Source organism: Hesperophylax consimilis, chromosome 20 (assembly GCF_061612785.1).
Source record: "Hesperophylax consimilis isolate HC1 chromosome 20, BYU_Hcon_1.0, whole genome shotgun sequence".
NCBI lineage: Eukaryota > Metazoa > Arthropoda > Insecta > Trichoptera > Limnephilidae > Hesperophylax > Hesperophylax consimilis.
Window position 1 is genome coordinate 17104734 of NC_142855.1, and position 17167 is coordinate 17121900.

Genomic DNA, 17167 nt, shown 5'->3' on the forward strand with positions numbered 1-17167 from the left:
GAATTCCATTATAATATATTATAATAAAACAAATAAAAAACTTTATTCCACTTAATCTGAAGATGGCTTTGACGAGCTGAAACCGGTTACGGTCAAAATAAAATTAAGTGGAATAAAGTTTTTTATTTGTTTTATTATAATAGATTAAAGCACTGATTAATACTTGTATCTTATCAAGATTTGAAATGATATCCAAATCTATTAATCAAATGCAAATAAACTACATATCAATGAAGAAATCACAAAAAAATAAAAACAATTTTTATCATTTATTTGATAAAGTTGCGCAAGGTATTAAGAAAAAATCTTTATAAAACGATCTTCAATTCAAGTTAAGGAATCAGTGTTGGGTCTAGTCTTATAATACTAATAATGGTGTTCAAATACTGCGTATTGTTTTTGGTGGTTGCCGTTACCATTGATCGGGTCACAGCCATATCTTCAGCAGGTAATATTAACAGATTTATAAATTATTACTATTCAACGTAACATTTGGAATAATATGAAACTAATTCTGAATTTGAAACATGAGATCGACAAAAATTACGTAAATAAAGTATATATATTATTTTAAATGATAAAATAATGTTTTAAGACAAGGTTTTATGCATAGCATAAAGGATAACAATTTTTTATATGAAGAACTAGTACATATTGAATTATTTGGCGTGTCGGAAATAAGCCGAAGTAGCTCAGTGGTTCAGAGCACCTGACCGGACATCAGAAGTTGCGGGTTCAATTCCCGTCGGCGGCATTTATTTTTACTCGGGAGATATTTTCAATTTGTATTGATATTACAGGTGACTAATTATTGCTTATAATAATTTGTAAATAATTTATTTATTTATTTATTGTAAGAAACAAACAGCAATTTTATACAGGATAAGTTATACAAGAGGTTAAATATGAGGTAAGCCAAAATAGTTTCTTATGCTAATGTTGGTTAATGTGATATAATACAAGATTGTAATTGGTTATAACCATTAACTGAAAATGAAATTAACAAAAAAATAAAAATCATATAAATATATTAGTAGGAAGAAGGAATAGGAAAGGGCAAGAGGCAGAGGAAGATGGGATGGGGACAGGAGACGCTCATGTTGTACCTTTTCTATAACTGTGCATTAATTTAATTAACATTTGTGGTCGTGCGCTTGACTTCGTTTCGGTATTTCACAAGAGTATTATTAAAAATATCGATATAGTTAAATTGCGTGTTATATTGCGCGCATATACGGGGGATTGGAGAATTTTTTTTAAGGTTGGTTCTGCACGCGGGCAAATGAAAGAAATGGTTTTGTCTGGTTTTGCCTTGTAGGTATGTGAATTCTTAAATAGTTTACGAGTTCAGGAGAGTCCAGGCCGTTATTCAGAATTTTGTATAAAAATATTTGATCAGATATTAATCTACGTGTTTGAAGTGGAGTAAAGTTGTGAAATTTTAAGGATTCGGTGTTATTTGCAAAGAGTAATTTAAATTTATAATTTATGTATTTAAAAAATTTGTTTTGCACACTTTCGATTCTGTCAATATGGCATTGGTAGAACGGTGCCCAAATTAGTGTGCAGTATTCTAAGTGGGGGCGGATATACGTGGTGTAAAGGGAATACATAGTTTTAATATTGCGAAAAGGTTTAGATATGCGAATTATAAATCCCAACATTTAAATAATGTAGGCGCAATGACCAAGTGCTTTAAGACATGTCCTTATTTCGGTTCCCAGTTGCGACCGTTACCTTTTGATCTTCTGTATGTTGTTTTGTAGAGATATTTTAAAAGGTAATTGTTTATTTTACGCCTATCTTCTCATGTGTGATATTTTTAGTATTTATTAGGAAAAGATAATTTATGTGATCTAGCGAAATATTTTATTTAAAATTTAAAAAAAAACATAGTTCTATTTTCGTTTACGCTCAGTGATTAAAGTTGAGGGTAACTTATTATGAGGGTGTGTTTCGTATTATGGGTGAACGTCAGCAATCGTTAATTTTTTATCAATGTTTTTAAGGCGACACGAGATTCTAATAACGGGGGTTTGTTCCAGGCTCACATTTTAATAAATTTCAACGAATTCGTAAATATAACATATTTTAGACGGATGCCTAAGGACGTAAGTTATTTATATTAAAGATTAATAAAGAAATAGTACCTAACGTTAATATATTTTATGTAAACCGGTTTGTAAATTTTATTGATCTTTTTAAACGATAAAATTAGCGGTAAGCACAAGATTTTATTTTTCTAGACGATGAATTAGTCACTTCCCGAGGGATCCCTCCAGAAACATTTGTAATACGCTCATCGGAAATAATTTAAATAAACCCCACGGAAATATTAATTTTCTAGACCTGTTAGAACAAATTCGACGGTAGGTCGATCAGAAAAAAATCCTAAATTTAGTAGTCCAATTTTGGTGAAGTTCACAGCCAGACGCAATAGAGTAGCTTTCTTGTTGCTATAAGGAAGGAAGGCAGACTTAACTCGAGTGATTTGAAGCTTCCCGGGGAATTCAAAATGTATGTCAACGAGCATCTGACTGCTGCAACTCGTGCGCTCTTCAAGACAATGAAAGACTTAAGCAAGGATAAAAACTTTCAATTCAAATGAATCAAATACGGAAAAATATTTATACGTAAAAATGAAACTACTAGTCCCATTATTCAGGTGACATTGAAATCTGATGTGAATCAGGTTTTTTGCTGATAATCTTCTTGGATTTTTGAAAGTTAATAAATAAAAAATGTTATTTTAAATGAAATTATTAGTTTGAACGTTCCATCAAAGGAAGTTCATATTAACATCTGTTATCCTTATTGGTCTAGTCCAGCCCTGATAAAACTGACTAAAGAAAAATATTAAGTTTTCAAAATGTGGAAAAAGTGGTCCAATCCATTCAAAAGTGGACTACCGTAAATTCAGGTTTCCTTCAAAAGAAAATGTCTAGAGAATGTCTTAAACAATTTATAATAAACGCCGGACTTAATAAACCCCGTGACCCAAAAAAATTCGGGTCTTATGTTAAAGTAAAGAGAAATAATTCTGGATTATCGCATATTATGAAACTGGGTGACGTAACTGCCGTGAATCCTTTCGCAATATGCAATCTGTTCTCGCAGCACTTGTCTCCACTTTTAATCACAAAACTGTTTCCGATATTCACTCTACCAACTATCACGTCGACAATCAACATATCTTCGGTATCAGATTCCAAAGAAAAAATAATTGATATTATCTCTAGCTCATTAGGTTCCGGAAGCGATAAGATTCCGGCATTCTTTATCAAAATGTGTAGCAAGATAATCTCGAAGCCGCTATTATTGCTCTTTCAATCCTCATTGATATAAGGTGAATTCCTTTCTAGATCGTTGGAAGTGTGCTCATATCACAAGAGTCTGGGGCGAAAAATGATGTCCGGGACTATCGTCCAATATCCAAATTACAGATCTTTAGTAAGATATTTAAAAAAAATGTTCACGAACAACTATATGACTGTGTCCAGTCATTGAAAAAAATTGTTAATATTGACTTGTCAAGTATGCCAAACATAAATGATTATCAATTATCAAAATAACGATAATGTATGTTTAATTACTTTTCTTTTGATTATTGCATACGTACAAATATTTTTTTATGCATCTTTGATATGATAACAGACTTCCTTCATCATTGATATCAAAGTATTAATTTCCCAATCTATGCAGGCGAAATATTAAAGAATTTTGTTCTGCATTAGTGGCAATATTGGTACAATGAAATGGCGGTATGAATCGAGAGTTGTATAAAGTATTTTGAACGTAATGATGTTTTTGAAATCCTTAAATATTCTTAGGATGAAGCCCAATATTTTCATTGCTTTATTAGTAATAATATTAATGTGATTAGTAAATGTTAATTTAGTATCAACTTGTCAAAGATGACTAATGTTAAGGCCTCGTATGAGTATCTCGTGTTCGAGAGGATTAAGTCGTGTGCTAATGGTTATGATCTTATATATTTGCAGGAGATGGCTGCATCATAAGGGACGGAGACTCGGCTGGGGAGTTCGGGGTGTGTATTGCCTTCAAAGACTGTACCTCTGCTATGGCACAAAGCTGCAGGGGACACCTGCCGCAAGTAAGCAAAGCTGTACCGTTATCAGACACCCTCTACCATACTTAGTTCACCACCATCTATATTATTTAAACATGTCAAAAAATATGACATTTATATAATGCCAAATGAACTACATAGCCCTTTTGAATATATAAATTTCTCGATACCAAATATGAATATTCGAAGCTTAAGAAAATACTTCGATGACTACCGTATTGTTAGAAATTGTAAAAATAACTTATTATATTATGTCGTTTCTTTGTGTAAAAATATGTTTGCCACAATACTGCACAAAAAATATGAATGAATCTATTATTGGCAAATTGTCAGACTGAACACGAACAAAGGCAATTTCAATATTTTTTTTTTAAATCCTGAGATTACTATATAATTTCGTAAAACAACGTTTGCCGTCCAGGCTACAAAACTGAATTATGTGGTCAATTGCAAAACGCAAAACTGCAAAGTCAACGAAAGTTTTTGTGTTGCTATAAATTTAAAAAATCAGTGTGGAATTTCATAAAAATAAATACAGAAAATCATAGACCAGACAATTTGTATTTATTAAGATTTCACGAGCTAAAATAACGGGTTTATTCATTTCATTCTTTAAAAAACTGCATGTTTCTATTTTTTTGATATCTTAGTAAAAAGATCTATCTATTTTTTCATAATAAAATGGATTCAAGCGACCCATTGAAGATGTCAAAATTTGAGATCATATATTTGTAATTATTGCACAGCCTTATTATTATTCAAGCAAAAACTTTGTTTAAAATTTGATTTGTACTGGCCCATTTTGAATATTGATATTTAATTAATGAATTAATTAATCTGTCGTGTCTCCAGATGTGCTCTAGCAACGATGAAGACGACTCGGTGTGTTGCATAAGCGTGAGTGATTGCCCACCGATGCCGTCTGGTTTAGTCAACGTTCCCCTGACGGGCTACAAGGCCTGGGACTACTGTGCGAGCCTCGCCGAGCTGGCCCACCCGTGTAGGTTCATGGGTGACAGCTGGTCACGAGTGGATGGCTGCCCTGTCAGGTCGGAGAGCGCGAGCGGAGAAGTGCTCAAAGTAGGAGATTACCCACATCTGGTGAGTTTCATCAGCTTATGATTAGATTAAAAATTCTTTTGCACTCTGGAAAGAAACCTTTTCAATGTTCTGAATGCAACGTTTTCATAAATTATCTTTAAAGAATTACATTCTTACCAGCAACGTAAAAAGAGCATTTCCATATTCTAAATGATTATTTTATATATTTTACAAACCAAAACAATTATATTGTTTGTTGGATTTAAAAAAAAATTACAAAGAAGTCATCAGAATGCAAAATTTCATTTACATATTTGACTCCGAATCACTGATTAAAGTAAATCAAGTACGTCCCTTAATATCCATTATAATATATTTTTAATTTTTATTATACATGTGTACTTAACATGATATACTGAATATTACAGAGACAGGAGTTTTTTAAAGTTTCGATAGCTAAATTTAAATACAAATCGCTGCCTTAGTTCTTGTATGTTCAATAGACCATTTAGCAAATTTTACGGGAGACGTTTTTTTTTGTTTTTACAGGCAAATTCTAAAAAATTCTTGATTTTGGTCATTTCGTTTAATACATATGTGTAACAGAAAATTTTTAAAGATCATTTTTCGAAGATTGAAGCTATAATATGCCCATATTATGACAAACAGAGTCCTTGAGTTGATTTTTCACAAAAACTGCTCTATATAAATTATCCAATATTTTGGAAGTTTGAAAACAATGCACAAGTACAAAGGTACCTACCGCTAATATACTACTATCGGTTGTCAGTGCATGCGTGATGTGAAATATTCTTACATCGTACGTATTACGGCCTCCGTGGTCTAGGGGTACTCTTGACTAGAAATCCGGAGGTCGGGAATTCAAAACCTGGCGTGCGCAAGTAAATTTTATTTGATTCATTTATGTTATTTCACAAAATATTCATTTAAAATAACATATAGAAGATGTGGTGTAAAGACCACCACAAGAATTGAAATGGCTTTAGCCGTGTTTGGTGATCAGATCTGAAAAGATACTCACATACCATCTCTCTTCTCCTTCATAAAAAAAAATCCCAAGTGATGCGTAAAATTATTGAAGTTCAATTTTCAGTTGGTTTTTTTTTAATGTTTCGTTACCTTCATTTGATAAATGTAATTTTTAAAGTTTACTTACTTTAGAAAGATTTTTTTTTCTTTTGGAAGGTCTTATTTGCCGTGAGCTTATTATTTATGTTGATTATCGTGAATAAAATATTATTTTTTTAAATACTTTCAACTCTTAAAATCCTAAAATTATAATATCCCGCGATTTGGGTTATGGGTGTGCGCTATTTAACATTACATTTATTGTTGTTAGTCGTTTGCCTAGTTGGTTTTATTGTAGTTCCTTCATAAGAATATGTTTATTATTTTTCATGTGACTAAAAAAAACAAAAAAATCAGAAACTTTTAATTGAATGAATTCAAAATTGAAATATTTGGACTTCGTTTTCATCAGCGATCTCAGCAGTGATAACGGACTAAATATGTGTCGTAGATGTCTTTCAATCAGACTATGAGGACAGTCGACTTTTTGCACATTTCCATTTCCTGGCTCTTTTGTTGTATTTCTTGAATAAAAATAAGTTTTAATGCACTAATATAATTTATTAATACTTATTTTAGGTAAAAGTCCTAAGTTTGTAAATAAATAATTGAGTAAATAAATGAAATAATAAATTAAGCATCCTGTATATTTGCCTAGCAAATTCAAGAAGTAAATGTAAAATATGGTGAAAATGCCTATGAATGACATAATTTTAAGACTTACCTTTCTATTTGAGCTACTGTTCTAAGGTTTATTGATTCTGGAGTCGGTGAAGTCATTTTTTAGTTCAATAACAGTATATATTCGCAATTAAACGTATTTTTAGTGGAACAATTTCGTTGTTAGAAAACAACTAAAAATCAACATGGCCGCACATTTTAACTAGCCGGCTCCTGATTGGTTGACAGTGGAGATTGAACATTCAATACCTCAACCTTCTGCGGGATGTTGAACAAATAACTGTAGTGGTGCGCAACTACTTCATTCGAACGAAATTCTAGAAGCGTCGATTTTTCCAAACAAGCTTCTTGGATGTTCTTTTATTTATTTGTTTGGAAAATTCTACTTAGCAACCAAATTGTTCCAGAAGCTTCTTCACCTTTTAAAAGCGACAGCATGAAGAAGTCAGTCAGTCATCAATCCGCCATCAGTTAACAAGGTGTTCAACGAGCGATAATCCGCGCACCTCACTTGCGCGAAGGACATTCTTCCCGGCTCTGCTCATGGACTCCATCGGGACATCATCATAGCGCTTTGGCCCAGATCGCCGTCCCTGGCCAACGCTACATGGATTACAGCGCCCTGGTTCCAGCGTCTCTGACCAGCGCTTCATCCACGCTCCATGACCACCACGAGGACACGCAGCATCCTCTCTGGTCTACTCAGCACCCGTTCAACCGCCTACAAGGTCCACCGCACCTTCGGCCTTCCCGTCAGCACTGGAGTACTGATTGCCAAGATCGCCAGTGCCTGACAGACAACGAGTCCGGTCACCAGCGCCCGGCGTCGACTCACAGACCCGCGTTTGACCTGCCATCACCGCCTGCATCCGGAGAATACTACACCTGTCCTACGTCCACTCTCATCACGGCTACCTGACTCATCAAATAAACACTCTGACCTTCACAACATCTTTCAATCCGTGCCTCCTCACCAGATCCCCAAATATCTATGAAATTTAAAAAATATATTATATTCATAACTTTGAGTGTTTGAATGTTCAATATCCAGGAGATTGACCAAACAAGAACTGAAACATTATTCCGTTATTGGTACTCGAAAAATGCTTAAAATGTCACTTAAAAACCAAAAAAATATGTTTTTTTTTAACTTCATTAATGCGCAATAGGCTAATGTACATATTGGCATTCATAACTCAGTTTTGCAAAAAAAGGTCTATTGAACATACAAGAACTAAGACAGCGAAATCTTTAACAAATTAACACATCAAATTTCTACGACACTGTACTAACAAAAAACTTAACCACTCGGGCTTTTGCTGTTTCCGTAGTTTGTGTGCCATAGGAATTTGTCACTTTGAAAAATATTTAGTTTTATTACCGCGTTGCAATTAAATGCGCGTGTATTATCTGTTTCTATGAACAACTTAAGATGTATGATGTGGATGTTAGGTTAGGTTAGGATAGGTAAGTAGTTCTAGTTTTGAGGCAGAGCATTGAACGCGCTGAGTTCACATTGGAATAAACTGCCATTTATTCAGATTTCAAAAACAGGTTCAGATAAATTAAAAGGGAATTCAATCCAATGTATTGGAGTGGGTTTTGATCGACGCCTGATGTTTTCTTTTCGGCGTCTATCTATTTCTCCTTGTTTCAAAGATAATTAACACTTATTTTGTTTGTAGGTCTTGCTGACTGATGATATGGAAGTTTGGACTACTTCTCCCACTGGTACACTTATAAGTGAAAAGTGGGTGTTGACTAGTGGCTCAGTAGTGTCGTAAGTTTTAAATTATTTTTTGCTTTTGTTTATTTAACCTCCACACATAAGCTTGAGCACACATTTGAAAATGAGAATTTTCTGCTTTTTTATATAACACGATCTCTACACATAAGCTTGAGCACACATTCTAAAATTGGAATTTTCGGGAACGATCTTAAAAATCGAGTTAAATAGTTTTTATGATGTATAAAAAGTTAAAAATAGTTCATTAATAAATTGTTGGTGAAATTTGCGTTAGAAAGTAGATTTTGGGAACGGTCCATAGGTAATGGTATATTACACTAGTTGACATGTACCCTGCTTGGACTAATTTTTTTTATTTTTTTATTTGGTACATTATTTTTTACAATTTATGTTTTCCAGTAATGTAGGCCTCACTGGGTGGCTTGCCCGTGCTGAGGCCTTCATTTTATAATATGAAAATATAATCTACATATTATTTAAAGAAAAAATAATACATTTAAAAATAAAAAGTAATACAATGAAAATAATCTTGTGTGTTTGTGAGTGATGTGTGTTTATATTGGTTTTGTGTGTTACGTGTAGGTTTTATTTTTATTTTATGCTATGACATTTTGGTAATATTGTCTTTTTTGTTCTTTAATCCATTTTGTAATTTTGTGTGTGAATTTATTTTTATTTTCCTCAATTTTAATTTCAAGTTTAACACTTTTGAATGCTTTTATAGCATGGTATTGGTAGTGTCTTTGTCCAAAGCTTGAATTTACTGTCGGAGTTTTTATGTTTTCTTTGTATGCTTGTCTAACTGGTCTGTTAGTGTTATTTTGTGCATGTTGAAATTTATTTTTTTTTGTCAAAAATGTAGTTTAGTAGTGTTTTAACGTATAATTGGCGTATATCTAGTACGTCACAGTTGTTGAATATTTGGTCTGTATCAGTCAGTCTATGTTTTTTTAGTATTACCTTTAAGATCGTTTTCTGTGCGGTTTCTATGTAATGCTTTGAAGATGTGAATTCTAGTTAACTGTGTGTAGTTGTAAGCTGGAAATAATAATTATTGTATTGTAATTAGTATTTGTTTCACTTGATCATGCCGTGTCTTCCTTTGGCTTCCTCGAATGCTTCAATATTTCACTTCTAAGTCATGCGAATCAGATTCGATGCGATTGTGAACTGTCAACAACTTTAACTATTTGAATAACTCGAATGTGAAGAAATTTTAATGATAACTGTCAACAGCTACAACAACGTCAAATAAATGGAATATCAATCAATTTTAATGTAAACTATGAACAAATTCGAACAACTCGAATATGAAGAATACCAAATTTCCAATACAATTTTTTTAAGTCACATTTGAATAAATTTCTGTAATATTTAATGCAAATTATATTTTTGTCCATTATTTTCAGTGATTATACGTTGAAATATGCAAAGGTTGGAGGACTAGCCGCTGGAAGTGGAAGTACACGTGAGATTGATGCACTTTATCCTCACCAAGGTTTCGATGCTGGAAAATTGTTCGATGATATTGGACTCATATTACTAAAAATAGAGTAAGTAATTTTTTGTATAGCCTTGATGTTTAAAAAAAAATCTATTCTTTATTTTTAAAAACAATTTGTATTTGCATATAACTCAACTTGTCAAGAGGGAAACTGAGACATTTTGCTTTTAAGGAATAAAAAATTGCTCATTTCAAATTAAAGTAGAATAAAAAAAACAATATTTAAAAAAAACATTAACACGAAAGCATGCTATTATCGAGCAATTGCTACTTAGTATGCCTAACACAAGCAAATATAAACAGTCAAATAGCGTGCTAGTTGTAAGCATGCTAACAGGCGGGTTTTTAATAAGCGTGTATGTCCGCACCTCAAAATAAGTACGCCTAACACAAACGTATACGTACAGTTGAACAGAACGCTAGTTGTAACCATTCTCGCCAGCATGCTTAAAACTAGCGTTGGTGTCCGTACCAGAAAACAAGTATGCCTAACACAAACAAACAAGTACAGTTGAAGAGCATGCTAGTTGTAAGCATGCTCCGTCCGTACCTTTTAGATCGATTGAAAAAAATCTTAACAAAGGCATCGCTAACAAATCAATAAATTATGTTGTATACTTTCAGTGTGATTTTTAACAAGTTCGTCCTGCCCGCCTGTCTCCACACGGGTAGCGTGCTGCCCAAAGAAACCCTCAAGGATATTATTTCGGGGGACAAATTCATAAGCGTGAGTAACCTTTAAGAAAGACAAACATTCCCAGTTTACGAAAAATAAACTAACTTTTTTTTTTAATCGCCCACTACCATCACAGTAAGCGAAACGCATTGTGTGAGGTATTTTTAGTTCTTGCATTTTATAAAGTCTAGCAAATCCTTAGATTAACCATAATAGTTGTATTTTGATATAAACTTGCCATACACACAGAAGATTTCGTCACCTTCTCAGGTGTTCCCCAAGGAACCAACCTGGGTCCAGTATTGTTCCATAATCATTTTTTAAAGTCTAGCATAATCCTTAGGTTAAACATAATAATTGTATTTCGAGGTAAACACGCCACACTAACAGATGATTTTCTCACCTTCTCAGGTGTTCCCCAAGGACCCAACCTGGGTCCAGTATTATTCCCAATATTTACCAATGAAATTGAGACGGCTTTAACCATTTAAAGGTGTCCTTAAATTATTTAAAAATATATATTTATGCATTTATGTACTTTCTACGTCATCGCCGTCGAAAAATCATTTATATTCATAGTTAGACAAATTAATTAAACTAAATTACATTTTAACCTTACAATTTTTACTTTCAGTCATTTAGATACGAGAATATAGTTATGAGAAGGCTATAGTAACATATAATCCTAGTTACAAATGTAAACACAATACAATTTATTCTTCTGTAAAATTCTAGGGTTCTACATAATGGCATTAGCTAAAGGCAAAACTTACAACGTGATAACTGTTGTACGATATTAGTATGGATATCAGATCTATTCATAGAGTATATCACTAGAAGCGCCTTCCATACAAATTTGAATGGAAAGAAATGTCCTATTTAGCCTAACCGCCCAGCGTTCCGTCTCATTTACACTTGTACGACATCTTAGATCAGCATCCACTTACGTGTTATTCTTTATTATTTGTCTGAATTTAAAAGCCCTTATCAGAGTATAATATATTATTACACTTACTAAAATATTACACAATTTTTACAACGTTTTTAATCAAAAGAAAAATCATCGTCATCCATTAACATACTAATGACGGTATATATGGCATTTAGTGCGTATTTTAAAATAAAACGTGCTGGTTCTTGCGCACAGAGACAAAATACTAAAATATTAAAATACCCTCAAACATGTGATTGTCATATACTTTCCAGTAAAATATTAGTCCATTCAGAATATATCGGACAACGTGTTCAAGCAGGTGCACTTTTCCCGTTAAATATATTGTTATTTATAATGTATTTTTCATGAACACATGTTCCGACACATCTCAATTTATTCGTTAAAGCCTGTTTTTAACAGGAATACGAATAATTTGACCGGGTTTTCAATAATTTACACAATATTATATCAGTAAGTTTTCTCCGTGCATTTTCTTATTGAATTTTTTTACTATATATTGAGTTAGTTCATGTATTATTTTACGAATATACAATAATATGAACAGTGTTATATTTTTTATTTATAAAATTTGGCACTTAGTGCCTATTTATTTCGTGCATTCATATACGAGTATGCTTGCTATATTTTTGAATAACTTATTGGCTATGGCACAAAGAGATCTTTTTTCCAAAATGTTTGTTTTGTTTGGCACTTAGTTCCTTTTTAATTTCGTGTATTCATGTATGCTTGTTATCTTATTTCTAGATTTTGGATTTTCATTTCTTGCAAAATATGTTGTAATTTTTTTGGCACTTAGTGCCTATTTAATTTCGTGTATCCATGTATGCTTGTCTTAATAAATATTGTGTTGTGTTCTCTTGCAGACGGATGTCGACATAATTCCAGATAAAGAATGTTCCACACTTTTCGAGGGTAATGCCGGTGTTGAAGGAGGAGTGAGGAGCGAAACTCAGTTTTGCATTAAACAGACAACAAGTGACAGCGATTTTGAAGTACGTATTTTTGTAACAATGATTTTTTTTGTATTTACAAAACATTAGCGAAAAATTGAGCATTAAAAAACAAGGAACGCCAACCCCATTAGCTTCGTATTATTGGGACTCTCGCGCGAAGCTACAAGCCAAAAATGTGTATATTCTTGGTATACCTTATATCGCAAGTAATAAGCATTAAAATCGCTTGACAAACGGAGTCTAGAAACGTTCGATTTCAAGCAAAAAACTGTTTTTTATTTATTTTATAAAAAAGCAAAAAAGTTAATCAAGTGTAACTGTCACAAATAATCTTAGCTATAAAACTGTATTTTGTTTAAGTTGTTTCCTTTATGGGTTCATACATTTCTATTGAAAAAATATTATTTTTAATAGTTTGCATTTATATTTTTTATTGTGTCATTTATATATTTATTTGTATTCTAGTCAAGCGAAACGATAGGAAAACCTTCAATTTATCTAAAGCATATTTTTTTTATTATAATGTACACCAATTCGTTATAAAGATGAATCAAAATAGTGATTTAGCATTAAGCTTCGCCTTAAATAAAGTCAGAATATTAACGAATGTGTATAAAACGGACCTACGGTAGAATTTGCATTGGCAAATCTCTTAAATAAAGTGATATTCTTAACGACATAAGTGAAGAAGTCTTTTAAAAAAATATTCGCGGCAAAATAATATTAAATTTAAAAAATATTATAATATTTGCACTAGCAGGCCTAGTAAATTAATCTTTATTAATTATTTGTGCTGAACGTTTTACTAAAATCTCAGATGATTCTAAACAAATCCCCCGGAAAGTTACAAATTCACCGTCTAGAAAAATAAAATCTTGTGCTTACCGCTATAATTTGAGAGACATGATCGGCTAGGCTCGGGATCTAATCGGAACCATTCGGAATTCGGCCAGCGCACGCGCCGCCCCACTGTAAAGACAGTGCCATCTGTGGCTAGTTACCTGAACTATCTTTAATAACATTACAGTTACATTTCAAACTAATTAATTACATTTATAACATCACATCGCTTCTGTCAACAGAAAGGAACAAACGGCGCGCCTCTGCAAGTATACAACGGAGCTTCTGTGGCATGCACACAAACCGTACTGGGGGTGTTCTCAAGCAGCTCAGACGTAACCGCAGACCCAGAAACAGAAGCAGTTCATCTGACCACTCGAGTTTCCGCCTATATCTCCTGGATTGAGGAACACGTGTGGCCGGCAGTCCCACCAACTTCAGACAGAAAACAAATGCACCCTATCCTTCAATTATTGTTTAAAAAGTAATTTGTTTTTTGTGAAAATAAAATCATAATAAATGATTTGATTTATTCACTACATCAGTTTCCCGATTATTATCCGACAATAACACAATACACAGCACATATAACGAACTGAAAAACAGTAGAAATTGGTAGACATAGCTACAAATTAGCTACATCTGAATAAATAATGACAAATTGCACTTAAACTTGTTTTGATGAAAAAATTAACCTTTACATATATAAGTATTATATAAGTAATTAATCTGTCTAAGTTTTCAATCCACGGTAACAATATTTCAGGTTGTGCAAGCGGCGGCAGTTCACGGTTGACTTTTCGTTCATTTCTGTCTTTCGTTTTGCCTCTTTTACTCGAAGTGAAACGTCTAAACACAAAATGAAAGGAATGTGACGAATTAACTCATTAGTGAACCGATCCGTCAATGTTGGATATCACCATTCGAAATTTGTCACTCACACTCTTAATTAAAGAAAAATCGTCAGGTATACCAAGGCGCACGACCTCGTTCGACGGCATCATAATGGAAAAAGACGGATGAATTGAATGTTCATTTCTATATCATAAAAATTAACGTTCACTCGAGTGAACATTCACCAGAGTGAACCATCTGATACCTGCTTAAGGGACAGGTCAAACAACCTAGGACAGTCGTGGAGATGGCATCATTGATTTTCGTATTAATTCATTGAGTTTCCCAAAACTATTGGAACAAGTTAACGGACGATATCAAATACCTTGGTCTTACATTTGATCAATATATTAAGTGGAATACACATTGCCTACTTATCACGAATAAACTTAGAAAACATATTTATTTCTTCAAAAACATTACAAACATACTAGACTCCAAATCTATGAAAATTGTTTATTACTCTCTTTGTCAATCTATCATTGAGTATGGAATAATCGCATGGGGAGGTGCAACACTATCAGCTATAGATTCATTATCGAAGGCACACCAATTAATTATGAAAGTTATTCCCTAGAAAAAAGTACTGCAGATATATTCTACAAATTCCATGTATTAGATATTCGACAAATTTACACAAAAACTATCTTAACTCATCTGTTTAAAAATAAAACACATCCATTTTATGAAAATACCCAAAATATTGTCGTCTTTACGAGGCACAAAATCAAAGAACTAATACAAACACCTAAAACAAACACAACATTTGGTCAAAGAAATTTCAAATACATTGCGTCTAAAATATACAATAACCTACCTGAAAAAATAATAAAATCGAATAATATTAACAAATACAAAATCCTTATCAAACAATGGATCATCGAAAAAGGTCGTGCAATAATTAGTCACCTCATGCAAATATAATCCTCTATCTCATTATTGTTACCACTACCTACCAACCTGAAAATTTTTGTCAAATATTTTTGCTTTATTGAAAAATGTACTTTATTTTAATATTATAAAATATTTGTAAACTAGTCTGTCTCGGCACAGGATTTCCTAGTGAGACAGGCAAAGTCAAAAAAAAATGTAAACATTTTATATAGATGCACATAATAAATAAAAAAAAAAAAAAAAAAATATATATATATATATATATATATATATATATATGTGGGAAGCATAGAATGAGGACAGTTTTTCGAGCGCGCCCATACTTCGGGGACATTTGTATAGTTTGGGGACAGGCCCAAAGTATCTGTGCCCAAACTAACACTTTGCATTATATACGCAACGCATAGATTGAAGCCAATTTTAAAATTATGCAGAAGGCATGCTTTGAGCCATACATTACTAAAATATCCATAGATGCCACTATCGTATCGTTCTCAGATTTTTGAAATTTTCTATTGTGAATTTTCGAATTAGCAAAGGCTCGGTACCTATTTACCTAATTTATGTTTGTATTCTTTTTCGCTTGCTTTTGTCAGAGAATGTCGTATTTTTAAACCCGGTGTCCGCAAATATTTTTTTTATTTAATTGTTAGTATTATTTTTTCTTATTAGATAGTAATAAAATTAACATGCTTAAAATATATGCTCGTACATAATATGATGGTGTATTAAAAACTGATTTTAAAATAATCTAATAAAATAATTACACGTATAACGTTTGTGTAAACATTACAAAAAAATACTTTCATAATTTTTAATCATATTACAGATACATGTATTTTCAAAATAAATTTATTTTCATACTTTGACAATGTGGGCTTCACTACCCATACTGAGTTTTATACTTTTTATTTTTATGGTTTTTTTTCTTGTTACCTATTCAAAAGTATAAATGTATGTAAAATAATAATGAGAAGTACATACTTCTACTCTCATGTAACGTGAATAATGCAATAATAATATAACTATAAAAAAAGAATTCAGAAATCGCGGGTTCAAATTACGGCGTGCAATTTGCATAATTTCACAATATTTATTTGTTTAAATAATACGTTAGTGCCTATATGGTATATTTGCGGCAAGTTCAAGAATGGTAGATAGGTACTTTCAGTATCGCCATGTTACGTGAATAATGCAATATTTTAAAAAACTACAAAATAATTGTTCATTGTTTCGCCGTTGAGATTGAGATTACGATCCTTGACTACGAATTAGGAGGTCGCGGGTTCAAATTAGGGCGTGCGCAAGTAAATTTTATTTGATAAATTTCTATAATTTCACAATATTTATTAGTTTTAAATAATTCGTTAGTACCTACCTATATGGTATATTTGCGGCAAGTTCAAGAATGGTAGATAGGTACTTTCAGTATCGCCATGTTACGTGAATAATGCAATATTTTAAATAACTACAAAATAGCTGTTCATTGTTTCGCCGTTGAGATTGAGATTACGATCCTTGGCTACGAATTCGGAGGTTACGGGTTCAAATTAGGGCGTGGGCAAGTAAATTTTATTTGATAAATTTCTATAATTTCACAATATTTATTAGTTTTAAATAATTCGTTAGTACCTATATGGTATATTTGCGGCAAGTTCAAGAATGGTAGATAGGTACTTTCAGTATCGCCATGTTACGTGAAAAATGCAATATTTTAAATAACTTTTTTCGCCGCTGAGATTGAGATTACGATCCTTGACTACGAATTAGGAGGTCGCGGGTTCAAATTAGGGCGTGCGCAAG

General features: G+C 32.5%; 1 protein-coding gene across 1 annotated transcript; it reads left to right on the forward strand.

Annotated features, from left to right (window-relative positions):
• The first annotated feature begins 356 nt into the window (after positions 1 to 356).
• LOC149414218 (uncharacterized) lies at positions 357 to 10894 on the forward strand. The gene is made up of 6 exons (XM_089644119.1): positions 357 to 448; positions 4002 to 4114; positions 4943 to 5191; positions 8587 to 8681; positions 10058 to 10201; positions 10777 to 10894. The coding sequence occupies exons 1-6, from the start codon at positions 373 to 375 to the stop codon at positions 10892 to 10894; spliced, it is 795 nt and encodes a 264-aa protein (XP_089500245.1). The 5' UTR covers positions 357 to 372.
• Positions 10895 to 17167: the final 6273 nt, after the last annotated feature.